This window comes from Orycteropus afer, unplaced genomic scaffold (assembly GCF_000298275.1).
Source record: "Orycteropus afer afer isolate SDZICR_OR568_19922 unplaced genomic scaffold, OryAfe1.0 scaffold00469, whole genome shotgun sequence".
NCBI classification, from domain to species: Eukaryota; Metazoa; Chordata; class Mammalia; order Tubulidentata; family Orycteropodidae; genus Orycteropus; species Orycteropus afer.
In genome coordinates, this window is record NW_006922056.1 from 1,222,317 (window position 1) to 1,242,338 (window position 20,022).

Here is a 20,022-nt window from a genome sequence, read left to right on the forward strand (position 1 = left end):
CATGACCATGTGCTCAGTGTCACCGCCAAGATGGCAGTGCCCGCCGGGACCCTGCCTCCAAGGGCCCCCACCTTGGCCCCCAGCAGCCTGGCGGTCTCTGCCCCCGGGATCCTCGCCCATGCCTCACAATGTTGCTGATGGTCCTCAGTGGGTGGCCTCTTCCTGCCTGTGTCCCTAACTGCACCTGCAGTTGGTGCCTTGGGTTTTCTGAGAAGGCATCTTTTGGAGAACCATGGCAGCGTGGATGTTGGAATTAGCCGCCTGGCCTCAGTCCTTCGCTTTTCTGGCCCGGTGTGTGCCCGCTACCTGGTGTGGGCTGGCTCTGAGGATGCGGGGCCGGCTACACGTCAGTGCTCTGGCACGCAGCAGTGATTGGGGCCCTGCTCGGCTCTTTGCGTGCCCCTTGGAGCACCTTGTGCACACACCTGCTGGTGTCTGTGTCAGTGAAAGGCGTCTGTTAACAGGGGCTGTTCCATCGTGTTCTGCGTGAGGAAATCTCTCTGGCAAAACTTGTGAGGATGAAGCCAGAGGAGCTTGTGTCTAAAGAACTTGCCTCATGGAAGGAGAGGCCAGCGAGACCCGTGAGTGCCCCCAGTGTAGGCCCTCCTGAGTCCTGAGGCACTGCACCCAGGATGTCCCCGGAAGCTGCTCAGCGGGCGGGCTGTTGGCTGCTGACTTGGCCTCCTGGAACAAGTTTTGTCTTTCTCGTTTCAGGTGACAGAGGCCAGAGTTAAGTTGCATAACGAAAGTAAGACGACTGCTGTTAAGCAGGAAACCATCCCCGACCTGGAAGACTCCCCCCCAGTTTCCGATTCAGACGTAAGCTTTAGGTCCTGAGGCATGGAGATGATATGCCCCCTCTCGATAGCTGTAATTGCCGTGTGGGTGACAGTGTGTGATTGCAGTCTCTAGAGTGGTTGGATTGCATGGTCCTTGATCTCGTGAGATTTCTCTTTCAAGTGTGCTCTGACCCTCCTGGTGGGTCGGGGGCAGCAGTGATGCCCTTGCCTTGCTCCGTGGCTTCTAGGAGCTGCAGGAGTCGGTGCGTGCGGCCCCGGAGCAGAGCGGCGCGCCCCTCCTAGACGTCTTCAGCAGCATGCTCAGGGACACCACCGGCCAGCATCGCGCCCACCTGTTTGACCTCAACTGTCGAATCTGCACAGGTGAGCATGGCTTGGGGGACGAGCCTCAGGTTGGACTAACCTGAACTGGCCTACAGGCACTGAGCCCTCTGATGGCGGCTGCTCAGGGGAGGGCCCCCCACCTCTCCAGGGGTGCATTTGATGCCCATGAAGAACTCCTCTGCTCTGGGTCAGAGATGTCTGACGTCCACGGAACCTTCCTCACCCTTCTCAGGCCAGGTCCCCTCTGCCGAGGACGAGCCAGCCCTGAAAAGGCCAAGGCCATCCGGTTCTGCTAAGAAGGAAGAGGCCAGGTCCAAGTGTGACAGCGCTCCCTCGGAGCCCACGCCTCCAGCCAATGAGGGGACACCGGACAGTCCCCCCGAAGGCACTGCTGAGCCCGAGCTGAAGCACACGCCTTGCCCAGATGCAGAGATAAGCCATCCCCCTGTCCCTCCAGGGCTTGGCCATCCAGAGCCTGCGCCCCTGCAGGACTTCACCTCCTTCCCGGCTTCCTGTGGGAGCCCAGTGGTCACCACAGTCACAGTGTCTGGTAGAGACCCCAGAACTGTACCAGGTGGCGTGGGTGCAGTGACAGGCACTGTGGCAGCCCGTCCCACCAGCGGCCTTCTCCCAGAGAGCGCTCACCCAGTGGAAGCCAAACAGGACGTGTTGAAGCCCGCTCTGGCCTCCGTGGTTCTGCCCAAGTCCATTCTGGCCAAGCCATCCTCTTCACCTGAACCAAGGTAACTGTCCGTGTCACTGTCACCAAGCATCAGGCAGAGGCGGGATAGGCCGAGAGCACATCGTTTCTGAGACAGAAAAGTTCTAGCGATGAAACCTTTCGGCTCTGGAATTACCGGAGACACAGCTCGCTCACTCTTGAGCCCTGGTGTTGGGGCCCAGAGATTCAGTTGCTATGCCTTAGGTTCTGTTACCTATTCAGATGCTTTGTTTTTGGTTGGAAAGTCCATTGATGTCCTTATGACCGAGTCCTTGAGTGGACAGAGTCCACAGCTGAAACCTCCAGGGGTTCGTTCCTCTTAAAGCTGCGGCGGCGTGGTCCTTGGGGGCCGTCTTTGTCTGGCGCCAGCACAGTTGACTGCCTGTGTGATTGTTTCACAGCATTTCGGAGTCACGGTCCCCACCAGAGGGAGACACGTCGCTCTTCCTGTCTCGGCTTGGCACCATCTGGAAAGGATTTATCAACATGCAGAGTGTGGCGAAATTCGTCACAAAGGCGTACCCTGTTTCTGGGTGTTTGGATTACCTCAGCGAGGTTAGCACCGTGTGTGTGTATGTGTGTGTGTGTGTGTGTGTGTGTCAGAGCCATGTGTGCGGGTGCACGTGCCTGTGTGCACGCAGGGTTAGAGCCGCGCGTGTGTGGGCGCAGCAGAGCCAGGCACTGAGAGGCCAGCAATCTACTGCACAGTCCGCAGCCACACTGGTCTGGGTGGGCAGAGTCGTGAGGTGGGCACGGGTCACTCCGATAGTTCTGAGAGGGTGGTGCCCCTTCTCCTGCATCCCCTGGGAGCTGAGCATGTGCCCAGCTTTCTGCACGCTGGTCATGGCCCTCCACATTTCAGGAAAGCAGCTGTAGTGTCTGGCCTGACCGCTGCTGTGGGTGTGCACTGATGACCACTAGGCACAGTCAGGTGGTGGCATTAGCACACTAGCCTGGAGCCTGGGCAACCTGGCCACGGGCAGTCAGCGTTTGACCAGCCAGCTCTCAGCACCATCGCCATTCCCCGGCAACAGTGTGGGTTTTCTCAAGTCCCAGGTGCCTGGTGCCTTGAGATGACTGTGTTGGTCTCTGGGTCCCTGCTGGACTCTGACCGTGGTTACTCACAGTACTTTCTGTTTAGGACCTGCCAGACACCATTCACATTGGCGGGCGGATCTCACCGAAGACGGTTTGGGATTATGTTGGCAAACTCAAATCTTCTGTGTCTAAGGTACTCGCTCACCTGTAATAGTGCCTGCATTGCGCAAGACAGCTTCTGTGTAGACCACCTCTGCTCTCAGCACTTAAGATGCCTCTACAGCTGCCTGGCTAGTCTGGTGAACATGTAAATGGTCCAAGGTTTAGTGGAGGAAACGGTGGCAGCACAGAGTGTTTGGCAGTGATGGGCAAGGGGTGGGCGTTGGTTTGTCTTTGATTTCACTGTTCAGCTGGGTTGCACTGAGAAATGGGGCAGTTGTGTTTTGTTGCTGTGCTGAGCACAGGTGGAGGCCGGGCTGGGGTCTGGGGTCTGGGGTGGGACTTGCTCTCTGAGCCCGAGTTCTCCTTGGTTTGCACAGGAAGGTTCGGACCCTGAAAGCTTGTTTAACCCTCCACTTTAGAGGTGGCACAGCCCTTATGACAGGGCAGCCTGTGCAGTCTGCGGCCAGTTCGTGGTAACTCGGCCAGCATGCACTTCTGGGACACACGCCCTGGCCAGGTGCTGGCCCGGCTCGGCTCCCACCTTATGTGGCTTATTCACAGATGGGCCGGCATTGCAAGGTAGGCAGTGTGGCCTGAGGCCAGCGCCTTCCTTCCACCCACTGCCCGGCTCACGGGTTGGGCAGCAGGACTTAGAATGCCGGAGCCGAGGGAGTGGTGGCAGTTGTCCCTCTGACTGTGGTGAGGTTCAGCTGCGTCTTGTGGAGGATGCCTGGCTGGGGGATCTGCCCGTCACCGTGTCCTTGTGTCCCGTGTCTGCGTTGCAGGAGCTGTGCCTGATCCGTTTCCATCCCGCCACGGAGGAGGAGGAGGTCGCCTACATCTCCCTGTACTCTTACTTTAGCAGTCGTGGCCGTTTTGGGGTTGTGGCGAATAATAGCAGACATGTCAAGGATCTCTACCTGATCCCACTGAGTGCTCAGGACCCCGTCCCATCCAAACTCTTGCCTTTTGAGGGACCAGGTAAGCGCCAGCTTTCTGGGTGGTAACTAGACACACCTGGTTACCAGATGCCTGTCGGCCCTGACGATGAGTCTCACTGAGTTTGTCATAGGGCAGGTGAGGCAGTGTTAGCTGAGCCGTACGTCCCTGGTAGGGCGCAGGTGTGGCCCTCAGGGGCCCCTGTCATCAGCATAAATTGTCTGAGTAGAGCACAGCGGCACGGCCCAGGTGGACCATCAGCATGAACTGAGGAGCATGAGGGGCCGGGCCCAGAGGGACCCCTTGTCAGCATAAATCGTCTGGGAAAGTTTTATGAGGAGGGAAAGGTCCACAACTTCTAGCTCCTGTCCTGGCATCACGTGAGTGGGCTGTTCACGTGCCTGGAAACCCAGTGATGAGCCAGAGGGACGCTGGCTTGGTGGGTCCCGCCCTCCCCCTCACTGGGACTTGACTTCTTACCCTGCTGTCCGGCTCAGGAATGAACCGGTGCTGGGGAGTGACTTCTTGCTCTCTGTTGTCACTTCGTCAGTAGACACGTTGATTTCTGGGGGAGACATAAGAAGTCGTGGGGGTGACTGGTTCTGGAAACCGTTCCCTTAGCTCTTCTGCTGGGGTTTCAAGAGGCTCTGTGGGAAACTGCATTGTGTTTTCTCAAACCTTGGAAAGTGCTGCTTTGAAAGGATTGCTTACAAATTAACCTAAAACCAAAGACCCTGCAGGTGTGTTGGGTGGGGTGATATGGGGGCGTGGTCTGAGAGAGGTGAGTAGCTGGGCTGATGTGTCCCTGCTCACCCCAAGTGGGTGTTCTCTGACATGGCAGGAACTGCACCAGCTGCCCTTGGTCGTGGGATCCATAACGGGGTGACATTGCCCACGTGTGTTCAATACTCTACATACGGTGCTTTCTTTTGGAAGTGCAGGAGGGGGTGGGTGCAGGTTGCTGGCTCCTCGGTGTCCTTTCTCCCCAGAGGTCACCAGTCCTTGCCAAGTGCCCCCGTGCAGCTGCACACAGCTGGCCCTGCATGCTTGCAGAGCTGCGGCGGGGGCGGGGGGGCTCTCGCTGTACACAAACGTGGGGCCCCGTGCAGGGCCAGAGTCCCGTCGCCCCCCCACCCCCACCCCATGCTCAGGCCTGGCCGCCAGGCACCCACTGGAGCTGCTTAGCACCCAGTGGGGTGGCTTGTCCCTGCCTTTGGGAGTTACGGCCATAGAGGTGCTGGTCGGTGGCTGCGGTTGCAGGGTTAGGGTTTGCTGGCAGGCCGCGCTGCCACAGTGCCACGGAGTGCCTCCTCGGGTCACCTCGAGTGCTCTCGGGGCGGCCAGAGAACCTCACAGAAGGTTCTAGGCTACTAGCCTTGGGAAGAGTGCTGGCCAGTGTCCTCGATGCCCATTGGAAGGGAACGTCGCTTTTCCTGAAGGTGAAGAGCAAGAAGCAGCCAGCCTAGCCGTCTGCTGAGAGCCTCGGGTCAGTCCCACGTGGAAAGCTGTGTGTGGGAGGGCCGTGCGCGTGCTGTCCCCTGGGGCGTACGTTCCCTGACATCCCACAGCGAGCTGCTCTCACAGGGAAAGGAGCCTTGCTGTTTACTGGGCACATACTGAGCCTGCCTTCCTAAAAAGTCAAGGTAAAGCAAGGGCCCCACCCCTCACTGCCCCCAGTGCGGTGCTTCTGGCCAGGGCTACCTCTGTTGAGTTAGGAACTGTTGGGGCCTGTCTGCCAGGCCAGGGCTGTGGCAGGGCCTGGTGACAGCACCACGTGGGTCCGAGCAGGAAGGGAACCCACTGTGAGCCGGCCCCATGACACAGAGCAGGGGAGAGGGAGCCGAGGGGGTGAGCAGGAGGCACCTGTGCTGGGCTGCTGGCTTCGGGGGACAGGCTGTTTGGGTTCCCAGGACAACATGGACACCCTTGCCTGCCTGCTTGGTACGCTGGGCCTCAGTGGCATGGTGACGTCCCACTCAGCCACCCCAGCACTTCCTCAGTGAGGTCACATGGCACAGAGAACAGATGGAGCTCATCGTCAGATAGGAAGGGTCTGAGAGGGCAGCGTCCCTCGAGTGCCAGCACGACCATCAGTCCCTTCGACCTCACACGTTTCTCGTCAGCATGAGCCTGCTACATCAACGTGATGCATTTTATGTTGTCTCACAGTCCTGACTGCGTGTTTGACGTTCACACAGACGTCATAGTTTCCACATCTCTGAGCTTGCCCGCAGCCATAACCCCAGGCAGGTGCTGTTCACACGCTGCACGTCTCGGCTTTGTCGCACTTCCCTTGGCATGTGTAGGTACAGACGTGCGTGTGTGTCCCGGGTTGGCGTCTGCAGTTGCTGGTGGGTGTGTGTGTGTCTGTCTCCCTCAGTTGCAGCAGCTCCTCCGTCTCAAGGTAGTTTCTGTTCAGATCCCTTTGGAGCAGTGGGGGTCTGAGGAGGGCCGTGCCTCTCCAGGGGCACCTGTCCACCCTGGCCTGATGCCCTGTCCCACAGCAGCCTGCACGCCTTAGCCCCACTTTCTGGGGAGGCAGCCACATCTCCCCGTATCTACCCCCACGCGCAGCACCGCACAGCTCCCGAGCCTGCTCTGCAGGGGCCCACGTGCAGGAGCTGCTGGTGTGTGGGTGCATGCAGTCCCCTGGGCTGGGCACCAAGGAGACGGGGTCGGGTAGGGGTTTATAAAGGCGTCTCACAGCCACATAAAATGACTGGTGCACTCTCGTCCGGCCCAGCTGTTCACGTGCAAGGAGCAGGAAGAGGTCGTGTAACTGCACTCCCTGCGGCATAACTCAGAGAGGGCCCCTGGCCGTGAGCTGTGCAGGGCTCCTTCCTTGGGGCCACAGCCGTACTCGATGGCCACTGCTGTAGGGAGTGGCCCCCCCACGCAGCGCCCCAGGGACTCCAGTCCTGGCCTGCTTTCATGGCCTGTTGTCCCGCAGCCTCGCGCTGGGCCGTGGCCTTCTGGACAAGGCTGGGGACCTCTGCTCCTGCGCGGCTGCCCTGACTCAGGTGCAGTTGTGGAGCCTGGTCCACGTGGGAGGTTCCGGTTAGAGCTGAGGCCAGGCATGGGGGCGGGGGGTGAGAGTAACAGAAGTTGCAGAAGTTGACTTGCAGCAAGAGGCCCTCGCTGGCTCTCCCTGAGCGCCCCAGACCCTCGGTCGTTGCTGGAGAGATTGCCAGGGCCTCACTCTTTAGTCGGGAGTAACCTGAGCCTGAGAAGGACGTAGGGGTGCAGGACGTAACTTGTCCGCAGGTTCCAGGGCACCACTTCCCTGTTAGCTGCTCTGCTGGAAGGGTCTTTCCCCTGGCGAGTACGTCTTAGGTGCTGGAGCTCGGGGGGTCTTGTCTGTTCTCAGTTGAACTGTGTCCCGTACGAGCTGGACAAGCCCAGGCCCTGGTTCTTGTCAGTCAGCGTGTCTTCCCCTTTTACCTTTTATCGATACCTTTGATCGGAAGTTGTAACCAAAGCCAAAAACAGTACTGGCAATGTACCACCTTTCTCCTTTAAAATCAATAAAAGTGTTTTGTGGAAACTGGTGACGTTTCTTTACATGTGAGCTGCTGGGTAGCCCCTGGGCACCTGCCGCAGGTCCACCGGGACAGGAAAATGTACTCATCTTTCCCTGTTAGGAGCCACTGTGACACGACCCTCGGCCACACGCCAGGCTGCCCACAGGCATCGCGGACGTGGATGGCTCTCCTGCCTGGCCCACCAGCACTGAGGGACCCAGCACAGGGGAGGGTCTGTGTGAGTGTGTGTGCCCAGTGGGGTGGGGAGGTCCACTGTCACCCATACTGTCTGTATCCCAACAGGGGTGCAGCTGCCTTGGGATGGAGTCAGAGGGGCTGGGCCAACTTTCACTCTGGGTCAGGAGTAGTGGGACAGGCCAGGGGGACTTGGGGGGAAAGCGTTACTGGACAGCTTTGGGTTAGAGAGGAGTCGACTTTGACGCGAGGCTTCCGTGAAGCCAAGCCTCGTCCCTGCCTCTCAGGTGTGGCAGGTGTGCTGGGGCTTCACAGTCCTGCCCTATCGCTCCTCTCCTCCGTCTCCTGCCCACATGCCACCCAGCTCGCCCCCAGCCCTGGTCCTTGGCTCCCGCTGCCTGCCCCTGCACTGGCGGTCTGCTCTGGCCACCCAGGCAGGCCAGGCCCGCTGGACACACACTCGTGCAGGGAACACCTGGGGTAGTGTTTGAGGGCGGGAGTGCAGAGGGGCTCCATTGCTCTGTCCCGACAGCGGCCACAGAGGGGTGCTGCTGGAGCCACGAGCACAAGACACCTCCCTGAGCCTCCGCAGCCCCGCACCGCAGCAGGCTGCTCAGCGCGGCCGGCACCGCCTCCACCCAGTCTGCATACAGCCGGCAGGGCAGCTACGGGATGGGGGGCCTGGCGTTCAGGAGGAAGCCTGGCCCCCGTCAGCTGGAAGCGCAGGGAGGGGCTCATGGCAGCTTGTGTGCTTGGTTGTCTGGTGGTGTGACGCCAGGTACCTGCCTCTGGGCTGTGGAGGACGCGGTGAAATTTGGCAGCTGTCCCCTCATTCAGTTGAGGTTGCTCCTGAGTTCCTACTCAGTGAGTTTTATTCTTTCCATCAACAAGCTATTTTCAAAGCCCTTGTGACAGTCAAGTATCCGTGCAGCCGTAACATTTAAATACATGAGAAAGTAAGTGCTTTGGGACGGCTGGCTGGAACCTTGGGGATGGTCAGTGCACAGCTCAGAGCTACCAGGATCTGATTGTGGAGACCGTCCGACCACGTCCCAGTTTGCCAGTGACATTGCCAAGCTGAAAACCCCACTCTTCAGTCATGTGCAGCCTCTCTGGACAGTCTGCCATTTTGAAGGCCAACGTCGGTATTAGTGGTAGGCCCTGTCCGACGAGATTCTTCAAGCTGGGGTGTGCTAACCCTTTAGCCAGCATGCTGGAACGTTAGAAAGGGTAGCTGGGGTAGCGTCCATGTCACGGGGACCTTGGCCATTTCCCAGGCTTGCCACTGTGAGTCACCTGCCACAGCAGCCTGTCGACCAAACCTTGATTCAACCCAGAGCCCTCCCCTTGGCCCTTTCTTTGGGAGATAGGCTTTGTCCTTGGTGAGGTGAGGTGGCCGAGCCCCTGTGCTGTGAGGTTGGCCCTGCCCACAGCCAAGACCCCTTCTGTTCCTGCTTGGATTCTTCTAAAGCCGCCCCGTGCATCTCCAGCTTGGAGCTCAGCGTGCAACGAGCCTGCTGTGCAAGTTTGAGGGCGGCTGTCAGCGAACACAGTTGGTCCAGACAGGCCACCCAGCCAGTGTGATCACCATCCCCAGCATCGCTGCTTTGAAGAAGCTATGAAGTTTTCAGTAAGCGAAGAGCCACTACGTTGGCAGAAGTTCTAAGTTGACATCAGCTAGAGCATGAGCTCGGTGGGTTGCCCTTCACACTGTCAAGCGGGAAACTCGATGTGACCTTGAGCGCAGTTGTGTCTGACTGGATCGCGCCCTCCCTGCCTCCTCGCCTCTGCACAGATGCGCGTCCTGCTCCAAGGAAAGAAGGGGTGTGCTCAGAGGCTCAGCTCCGTTACCATGACGGCTCAGGACTCGGGACCTTCCTTTGGAATCACTTACACAGCAGCCTGTGAAGAAAGCGACCCCTAGGACACCAGCACCTGGTGCCATCGAGGCATTTCCAAGCCTTGGCCCCGGTGTGCTGCCAACACGGGGGAGGGGGTGCTGGGTCCCCCGGCTCTGTGCACCTGGGTTCCCTCCTGTGGGCCCATGAGGTGCTGTCCAAAAACACCTCTGTCAGCTGCTTTCCCTTGGATGTTTTCAGAGCACAGAGACCAGGAAGATCTTAGTGCTGACTTTAAATAAAAAGTTACGTAGCAAGTTCCTTATGCTCCATGGTTGTCTGTAACCTGTCTTTTTTTTTTTTTTTTTTAATATGATACAATTCATCTTAAATAATGTTTTTGTCCTTGCTATCTCACTGCATCCAGACTGACGGGCCCTCTGGCTTCACAGGGGCAGGGCGCAGTGCTGCTAGCATAACCCACCACAACTTAGTGTTCAGAGGGCGGCCGTTTTCCGACTCTGCCACTGGTTCAACAGCGTTTGCTGGGCGTTGGTTACATTCGTCAAGTTGTGCGGCCATTCTGCCCTCCTTTTCCAGTGTTTCACCACCATTAACACAAACTCCTGAGCACGCTCCCCTTCCTCCCTCCCACTCACCCCGGCCACACTAACCATGTTTCTGTGTATCTGTTTCCTTGTACAGTGAGGTGGGACGTCATTTGTCCGTTTGCAACTGACTGGTTCCCTCGGGGTGTGGTGTGTGTGCGGCAGGCTGGCACTTACCTGTATGGCTGAGGAGTGCCCTGTTGTGTGTATCATGTTCGTCCCCCCATCTGCTGACAGGCACTGGAGTAGTTTGCTTGTGGGCCCTGAGAAGGGCTCGGGTGAGCACTGCTGTCCGTCACTGCTTCATCCTTCCTAAGACCGAGTCTCTCCTAGACCTGCTGTGTCTGCCCGGAGCCTGCGGGTCCCTCAGCACGACCCCGTGTGCAGACTGCAGCTCCACGCCCTCCACCTTGCAGACCAGGACAGCACACGTAGCCTTCCCCCTTGGCTGATGTTGGTAGCACCAGAGGCTGGTGGACACCCTGGGCTTCCTGGGTGCTTACAGTGGAGCTGAGCAATGAGCCCCTCCCTGGATGTGACTGTCTCCGCCCGCCTGGGCTCCCGTCTGTATCGCAGCTGACATACTAAGGACAAAGGGCTGTCGTCCACCCAGCCTCTGCGTGTAGTGAGAGGCACATGGGAGGACTTGATCGTGGGATCGTGCTGTCGAGTTAGCGCCCTCACAGCCTCACTCTGACCACCGCCCGCTGCCCCATCACTGCTCTGGCAGTAACGTTTTGATCCTGTCAGAAGTGTAGTGAGCCTTACTGTACTGTTGGCTAGACCCTTGGTTCTGTTGTGGTTGGGGCTTGGGCTTGGGCCCTCTCAGAGGCTGGTCACTGTGAGGCCCAGCAGGAGTGCCCCGGGGCCTTCAGTTGGCTGCTTTGGGCTCCGGACTAAATGCTTGGCTCTGTCTGGCCACCATTTCTTCCCTGGACCTACAAAGATGTTCCCTGCCGAAGCCCTTGACACAGTTTGGGAGGATAAAACTGGGTTTGGATTCCAGAATTCACACAGATGTGGTTTTTTTTTTTTTTTTTTTTAATACATTTTATTGAAATATAATTTATGTACAGTGAAATACACAAAACTAAAGAGACATGGGTGATTTTTTTTTTTTTTTTTGGCAGTATTCTCTCTCCTCTCCTCCCACCCCTGGTAATCAACAAAGAACGTTTCCTTCCATATATAAACCTTTCCTTGACTTTTTACAGTAATGAACTAAAATAATATTTGCCCTTCTGTGATTGACTTATTTCACTGAGCATAATGTCCTCCAAGTTCACCCATGTTATGCGATCTTTTGCAGATTCTACGTTATTCTTTAGGGTTGCATAGTATTCCATTGTGGGTGTGTACTGTCGTTTGGTTTTCCATTCTTCTGTTGATGGACATCTAGGCTGTTTCCATTTTTTGGCTATTATTAACAGTGCTGCAATGAACATGAGTGTGCATATATCTGTTCTTATCCTGGCTCTCACTTCTTTAGGGTATATACTTAGTAATAAGATTGCTGGGTCAAATGGTATTTCTAATTGTAACTTTTTAAGGAATCACCATACTGCTTTCCACAGTGGTTTGTACCATTTTACAGTCCCACCAGCAGTGTATGTGAGCCCAATCTCTCCACATCCTCACCAGCATTTGTTATTTACTGTCTTGTTGAACTTTGCCATTAGTGCTGGGGTGAGATGGTATCTCGTTGTTTAGATTTACATCTCTCTGATGGCTAATGATCGTGAACATTTCTTCATGTATTTGCTGGCCACCTGAATATCCTCTTTGGTGACATGTCTATTCATGTCTTCTGCCCATTTTTCAATTGGATTGTTAATCTTTTTGTTGCTGAGGTGTTGGAGTTTTCTATAAGTTTTAAAGATACGTCCCTTGTCAGATATGTCATTAGCGACAAGTATGAATTTATTGCTGGCATTTTGTTACATGCTTTCTTCATGGTGTTCCTGATTTCTTCGGATGTTTTGTTTTTCATGTTTTTCAGGTCTTGAGTCACCACGTCCCAATATAATCCTGGGGTTAGTGATCTGTCAAAAAATAAAGCGCCCTTCAAACACCAGTGAGCTGGACAAGGTGGAGGAGAAGAGAGGTCGACTTCAGACACAGGAAGATACGGACGCCTCCGCGTGTCCCAGAGCCAGCCCTGCTCCTCCCGCAGAGAAGAAGACCTCCAAGTGCCAGCTCTACTCTGTAGACAGTGCTGCCGCCAGCACACCCCCGGGGTCCCCACCTCCGCCCCCACCCCCAGAACCCCCGGCAGCTCCAGCTCCCTCGCCCATGTTAAAAATCCTGTCTTCCCTCAAGACAGGAGCCCCAGACACTGGCAGCGCATCAGCCACGTCCCCCGCTGCCACCGCTGCGGGGCCCGCTGCCACCACGTGCGCTGTGTCCTCAGCCGTCACCGTGGCCTCCGCTCCCACTGCGTCTGCGCCGAAGACGGCCTCGCCACTCGAGCACATCCTGCAGACACTCTTCGGGAGGAAGAAGGCGTTTGACCCGCTCGCCAAAGAGTCCACGGAGCCGGCCGCGGCTGCCGCACAGAACTGCAAAGCCAAGGTGGACTGCGGGGCCCCAGCAGCCCCTCTGTTGGACCCCATAGTTCAGCAGTTCGGTCAGTTCTCCAAAGAGAAAGCCCTGGAGGAGGAGGGGGACGACCGTCCCTATGACCCTGAGGAAGAGTATGAGCCGGAGAGAGCCTTTGATGCCGAGAGGGGCCCCGGCGTGGACGTGTCTGCCGAGCCCACAGACCGTGAGGAGGTGGCCTACGACCCAGAGGATGAGACTATTCTGGAAGAAGCCAAAGTCACCATTGACGACCTGCCCAACAGAATGTGTGGGGACGCCCGGAGCGGCTGTGCCGACGGCACCCCCGGCGCCCCCGCGCCGTCCCTGGCGGAGCAGCAGAAGATGCTGGAGGAGCTGAACCGGCAGATCGAGGAGCAGAAGAGGCAGCTCGAGGAGCAGGAGGCGGCTCTGCGGCAGCAGAGGGCCGCCGTCGGCGTCTCCATGGCCCACTTCTCCGTGTCGGACGCGTTGATGTCGCCGCCCCCCAAGGCAGCAGTGACCAAGGCCGAGCTGTTCCCACTGGAGCAGCAGACTCCGGACAGGCCAGCCTTGCCTCCCGCCACAAGCCAGGCAGCCCAAGGAGCGGCCCAGGGCGCAGAGGCCAGGCCCAGCCGAGACCCGCGGCAGGCGCGGAGGCTGGCCACCGAGAGTGGGGAGAGTGAGGTGCTCTCGAAGCCGCCGGCCCACCCCGCGCAGGGCACCCCAGCCCTGGGAGATACTCCCGGGGAAAAAGCCGCACTGCTGCTCGGCCCAGACAGCCAGCAGACTGCACCCCCTGAGAATGCAGCGCGGCCCCCAGCAGAGGGTGCCTGGCCCCAGGGACCTGTGGACGTCACGGCCAAACCGGTGCGCAAAGTCCTGCTGCCGACACCGCCCAGCACGGCCTTCCAGCCCGGCTTTTCTCTGCAGAGCTATGGCCCCCCTGGGGGGAGAGACCCCTTCCCAGGCACAGCGTTTGCTTCCCAGGAAAACCCTCCCGGTCTGTCCCCGTGTGAGGACTCCGGAAGCCTTCAGTTTGCCGAGAAAAGCAGTAGCCCGCCGGCTGAGCTGGAAAGAGAAAGAGAGCCCCTGGCCCAGCCCAGCGAGGGGGCTGGCATATGCCCCCCGCCCATGCAGAAAGGGGGAGCCCCTCCACCCCAGTTCCAGGCACAGCGGGAGCCTGCCTCGCGCACTTTTGGAATGTCAGGGCTCCATGGTCCCAGCTTCCCAGGACCAAGGGGGCCAGTTCCCCCATTTTCAGACGAAAGTGTCAATGATGGGCCACGGGGACCTCTGCCCGCCCGGTTCGGGGCCCAGAAGGGGGCTATCCCTTCCTTGTTCTCAGGGCAACAGGGGCCACCCCCTTACGGGGAGACCAGAGGTCCCTCACCCTCATACCTTGGTGGGCCCAGAGGTGCCACACCACCCCAATTTGAAGAACGCAAAGACCCCCACGGGGAAAAGAGAGAGTTCTCGGACACCCCATATGCCGACATAGCCGGCCCCCCGGCCCAGTTTGAAGGCCCGGAGCAAGCCCAGTTTATGGGGCCTCGAGGGGCTGCACCCTTTCAGTTCGGAGGCCAGAGGAGGCCGCTCTTGTCACAGTTTAAAGGGCCCCGAGGAGGGCCCCCTCCCTCTCAGTTCGGAGGCCAGCGAGGACCGCCCCCAGGTCACTTTGTGGGCCCGAGGGGGCCCCACCCTAGTCAGTTTGAAGGGCCCAGGGGCCAAGCCCCAAACTTCATGCCAGGCCCCAGGGGGATCCTACCGCAGCAGTTTGAGGAGCAGAGAGTCAACTCGCCACCAAGGTTCGCAAATCAGAGGCCGCCGGCCCCCCTCCAGTTTGGGGGGCCCAGGGGCTCTGCACCCTTCTTGGAGAAGAATGAGCAAGCCACCACACGCTTCCACTTCCAGGGCCAGCCACCGCAGGGCACGAAGCCAGCACCCAGGCCCCTGCTGGAACTCCCCAGCCACCCCCCCCAGCTCAGGAAGGACCGCTGGGATGACGCGGGCCCAGCCACCGCCCTGGCCGCCCCTGCGCCTGCACCAGGCCCTGAGCCCGATGCACCGTGGCCGCCAGCTGACTTCCGAGAGGGCAAAGGCCACGAGTCCAGAAGCCAGGCGTTTGAAGGGAGGCCGCGGGAACGCTTCGAAGCCGTGCCCAAAGACAAAGCCCTGGACGAGTTGGAGCCCCAGCTGCCTGACAGCCGCCAGGGCCGGGCATTCGAGGACCGACGCCGGGAGCGGGAGCATGCCAAGCCCTGGGAGCGGGACCGCGGCCGGGGCTGGGGCCGGGACCGAGACTGGGACCGCCACCGGGACAAGGATTCAGGTCGAGAGTGGGACAAGAGCAAGGAGAGGAGTGTCACCAGGGACAAGGAAAGGGAGGCAGAACGGAGCAGGGAGTGGGACAGGAGTCGGGAGAGGGGCAGAAACCGGGAGCGCGACAGGGACCGGAGGCGAGAGCGGGACCGCGACCGCGACAAAGCCAGGGAGAAGGAGCGGGACAAGGGCCGAGATCGCAGAGACCGAAGCCGGAGCAAGGAGCGCACGCGCGAGCTGAAGCCAGACGCCCCACGGGGCCCTGACTCAGGAGGGCCAGTCCCTTCTGCCCAGGCCTAGGCGCCGAGTCCACCAAGCCCCTGCCGAGGTCGACAAGGGGCTGCAAGCCGGTATGGGGTGGGGCTCAGCCTGGCTGAAATCCTTTTTAAAATCCAAGCTGATAAAATGTGTTGAACCAAGTCATTGTTGAAGTGGCTGTGAACTTCAATGAAGAACAGAATATTCGGGACTTAAATTAATGTAATTTTGTGTATAATTGTTTCTTACAAAATTTCACATCTTTTCAATTCTGATGCTTTTGTAAAAAAAAAAAAAATCTAAGAACTCTTATATTTCCATTTAAAATGACAGAAATGGGAAAGTCTACAAAAGCATATTGCTTTTTCAGATTATAATGTCGTAGTCACCTTCTCCGATTACTTGACTGTTGCACCCTTTGAGGGAAACTTCCGCGGACCTTAAAGCCATACTTGACGGCATCTCAGCTGCATCTCCTTGTCAGAAGCTCTTGTGACGCATCCTTCGTGTGCTTTCCCCAGGGCTGAGCTGGTATCAGGCGGCGTCACGGGCCGAACCGCAGGTCTTGGTTGCAGGACTGACAAACAGTGTTACGAGTTTGTGTCTGGAAGCGGAGAAACAAAACTTCCCACGTGTATTTGTTTTGTCACAAAGAAATTGGAGTTACAAATTTCAGCCAGGAAACAAAACACTTTCTCAGTTTCACTCAGTTTTTATAGATTCTTATAAATTTTTTTCAAAAACATGATTAAAAGCAGTACCTGAATAGGAATTGTTGTTTTAAATGACAATTTATTGATGTTTAAATTTTACCATCACTAAAGAAAGTGAAAAAATAAACCAGTGACGTGCATTTTTTAAAAAAGTGTGGGGAGGGGTCTGTTTGTGGGGTTTTGCCATCCAGGCAGCTCCTCCCATATCCCAAGAAAAGTGTGTGAAGTTCCAAACTGTTGTACTTGTTGGATGATAAATTTTACAGCCTATCATTGAAAATGGAACAATATTTGTAAAAATCTGAAATGAAAATAGTGGTATCAGTTGAAGAGCTGCAAGCGGAGTAGAAACCGCCTCACTGTGCAATGTGTCTCACTGCTCTGCCAGGTATCAGCCAGGTGCAAATGGAGTGTGACTCGAGAAAATCTTGCTAATTTATTTGACTGTACAAATATACTTTGGTAATTTTTTTGTATTTTCATAAACTTAGGTTTGCAAATGTAAAATTCAATATTTCCTTTGTTCTCCGAGTCCGCCCGTCGCCCATCGCTAGTCACTACAGGCTCTCACTTTACAGCACAGATTCTTAAGTTACAGAAACACCAACAACATAGTGATTTGTGATAATTGATATAAACTGAGTGTCGTAGTTAAATTACATTAAAGTAGGTGTCAAGTTCCAACATCCAGTATGATGTGAAAATTTTTTTAACATAAAACTAAATTTTTCTAATTTAAATACACAAATGTAAAAATCAAGTGTGTTTCTTTAGGTTTCCTTGATAGAGATTCTGTAAATTGTATTTTATATTGCAAAATATATCACTGTACATTAAAACATGGGACGTCATAGGTTTTGTTACTTGAAGTAGAATAAATACCTACACAAAGTTCTTGTCTCTTGTGTCATCACTTTAGCCTTAGGTTTTTATGTTGGAAAGTTTGGGGCCTGTCACGAACACTGCTACAGCCCAGCTTCTCCCCACCTGTCACTGTGTGTGCCAGTGGGAGCCCTGTTCATTGTCTGGTGGCCAGACACGCCCAGTGGACAGGAGACAGTGCCAAATAGAGGTAGCTTGGGGCATCCTCCCTCACTGGGCCCTGAGAGAGCTCCCTTCTCACAGAGGGTTGAGGCAGTGAACAAGATAGAGAGTAGAGGGTCACGGGCAAATGACTGGTGGCCCACACCTACAGCCCCAGAGCTGCAGGGACGGTAAGCCTGAGACCCACCCAGGAGTCTGACCATCAAGGACCACCAAGTGCAGTGAGGGAGCCTGGTCAGAATAAGAACAAGCTGCCAAGGTGTCTGGAGGGCCCATGTCTCAGCAGGGGAGGTCGGGGTGGTCCCAGCATAGGGAGGAGGGAAGACCGTGCACCCAAGGCCTTCTCAGCAGTTACCCAAAATCTCAGGTCCTGGAGGGCTCTTGCAGGCCTGGCACTGAGACCACTGTCTTGGTCCCTGTGTGGAGCTGAAGCCAAAGGAGCAGAGGCAGAAGCGATGTAGGAGTGGAGGCTGAGTTAATGCCCAGGTGTGGTGGCAGAAGTGGGACCAGCAGATTGGGCTCTCAGATCAAGGTGAAGTGTGTGTATAGGACGAAAGGGGAAGGTGGTCCTTGCCCTTGAGCTTCAACTAGTTGATGAGGTTGCGTGTGACCCTAACCTTGCAGCCTTGGGCCAGAATTTAGCTTCTCAGAGGCATGCAGATCAGTCACTCCAATGCCTCCCACAGCTCTGAACAGCAATACAGTGTGCACCGTGCTGGGCACAGCTGTCTGTAGCAACTGTAACAGGTCCAACGTGAGTCAGCTCTTGGGGCTTACATCAGAGAAATTCCAGGGGCAACAGAGCCAATGTCTGGCATGGCATCGGTCAATGAACGGAGCTCCTAGTTCCAGCACCTCACTGACCTCTCATCTGCATCCCTCAGAGGCCACTCTAAGAAACATGGATGATGCCATCTCACTGGAAAACATTGGGTCCTCCAAGGGGGGGTAGCATCCAAAGGGGGCAGGGCACTCTCTCTGCCCCTCACAGAACACTGGGTGCAAATCACGGGTGAGGCCAGTGATGAGCAAACTTGGCAATGCCCTGGGGTGGGACAGCTGAGGCCACAGCAGCGGTGGGGACCGTGGCTGTGGCTGTGCCTATGAAGGGGGCATGACCAGGAAGGAGAGGGAGAAGAACAAGGTGCCAATGGTTTTAAGTCCAGACCATGCACCCATACAGTTCAGTGGCAGGGAGATCAAGGGGTGTGAAAATGTGGCTACATTTGTGACTAATTCATGCAAACTGTAGAACTTTAGGGAAAATTTTATACCCAGCAGTAAGTACTGTTAGCATTTTGGTATGTATAATTTTTTCAGTCTTTCTTTTTTTCCTCTGTGTATCCTTTATTGACTTTTCATGATACAGCAGTGGGATTTTTCATACCTTTGTATCTTTTCCCATGTGTCATATCCTGGTGATTCCCAAAGGCACCAAACACCCAGAACATTTTTTACAAATTTTCATTATTCATAAGTTTTATATTTAAAAAAAACAAAAAACATGTGCTCTTGCCTGGAGCAACAAGGAGCCCTGATGGTGCAGTGGTTAATTGCTTAGCTGCTAACCACAAGGTCAGTGGTTTGAACACACCAGCTACTCCTCAGGAGAAAGACATGGCAGTCTGCTTCCATAAAGACTACAGCCTTAAGAACCTTACAGGGCAGTCCTACTCTCTCTTCTAGGGTCGCTGTTGAGTTGCAGTTGAATGAATGGCAATGGGTTTGGGTCAAGCAATAAAGGAAGAAGAAGAGTCAGGAATAGGAAGAGGAAATGGAGCACATGGCTAACTGCCTCCATGGACAGTTGCCTTCTTTGCCAGAACTGCATGGTGCCCAGCTGCCATTATTGAACATTTTAATCAAAATTGTATAGAAGAGTCCTGATCAAAAGGGATAAAATACAGACCAGAATTTCAAATTCCCATGGAATCCAGACTTTCTAGAGCCATGGAGGCTAGATGAATTCCTGAAGCCATTGCCCTGAGATCATCTTTAAACCTTAAGCCAAAAATCCCCCCTGAAGTCTGCTTGAAACCAAACATTAATTTAGCTTCACTGTGAGGACAGTCTGCCTTGACCACTGTGCTCTTTGAAGATCCCTCTATATGGGATAAAATTGACAACAGCACCTTGAAAGATTAGATGGGAACCTTAATGGGGCGGTTCCTTTGTGTTCACTGGGAAGGGACAACTCCCGGAGGGTGAGGATGGTTGAACAACTCAAAGAATGTCATCAGTGTTGAATTGTACATGTAGAAACTGTTGACTGGTGTACGTTCTGTGCATATCACCAAGAACAAAAATGATTGGAAAAAAAGAAAATCACACACACTCCTTGAAGCTTTTTGCATTTCTGAGCAAACGGAGTCTATGTGACAGCATCTGTCAGTCTGTCATCCTGTGGTGGTCCGTGTGGTGCTGTGAGGCTGGAAGCTGCGCCACCAGTGTTTCAGATCCCAGCAGGGTCACCGTGGGGGACAGGCTTCCGTGGAGCTTCCAGACTAAGACTGGGAAGAAAGGCCTGGTGACCTACTGCTGAAAATTAGCCGATTCAAACCCTCTGGATCATGACGAGATTGTCCGATGGTGTTGGAAAGTGAGCCCCTAGGCAGGAGAGTACTCGAAATACACAGTGGCCACAACCATGGGCTCAAGCAGACCAGCGACCATGAAGTTATTAGCACAAGACCAGACGGTGGTTCTTTCTGTGGTACATGAAGACACTATCAGTTGGAACTAAATCCTTAGCAACTAACAACAATAAGCATTCACTGTGCAGAATAAGGAAAATGATGGTGCCTAAAGAAAATCAAGATTCCCCCATAAGACCACCACCCAGAAATAATCGTGCCCAATGGGATTGCCCCCTTTATCTACACATGTGTTGCTGATGTCTGGGAATACGTCACTCATGAATTGCATTTCGTTACAGGAAGTGGACACCCCAAGGAACAGAGACAAGTGGGTGTTATGCGCTTGG

At 55.6% G+C, this 20,022-nt stretch overlaps 1 protein-coding gene across 1 annotated transcript in view; it reads left to right on the plus strand.

Moving 5' to 3' along the window:
- The window catches only part of DIDO1 (death inducer-obliterator 1), a 32,122-nt gene extending 16,798 nt beyond the window's left edge, over positions 1-15,324 (plus strand). The window contains exons 8-15 of the mRNA XM_042782793.1: positions 465-581; positions 715-819; positions 1,028-1,163; positions 1,357-1,867; positions 2,247-2,400; positions 2,987-3,076; positions 3,831-4,026; positions 12,146-15,324. Coding sequence (XP_042638727.1) covers positions 465-581; positions 715-819; positions 1,028-1,163; positions 1,357-1,867; positions 2,247-2,400; positions 2,987-3,076; positions 3,831-4,026; positions 12,146-15,324 — 4,488 coding nt within the window. The remainder of the gene's footprint in view (positions 1-464; positions 582-714; positions 820-1,027; positions 1,164-1,356; positions 1,868-2,246; positions 2,401-2,986; positions 3,077-3,830; positions 4,027-12,145) is intronic.
- Positions 15,325-20,022: the final 4,698 nt, after the last annotated feature.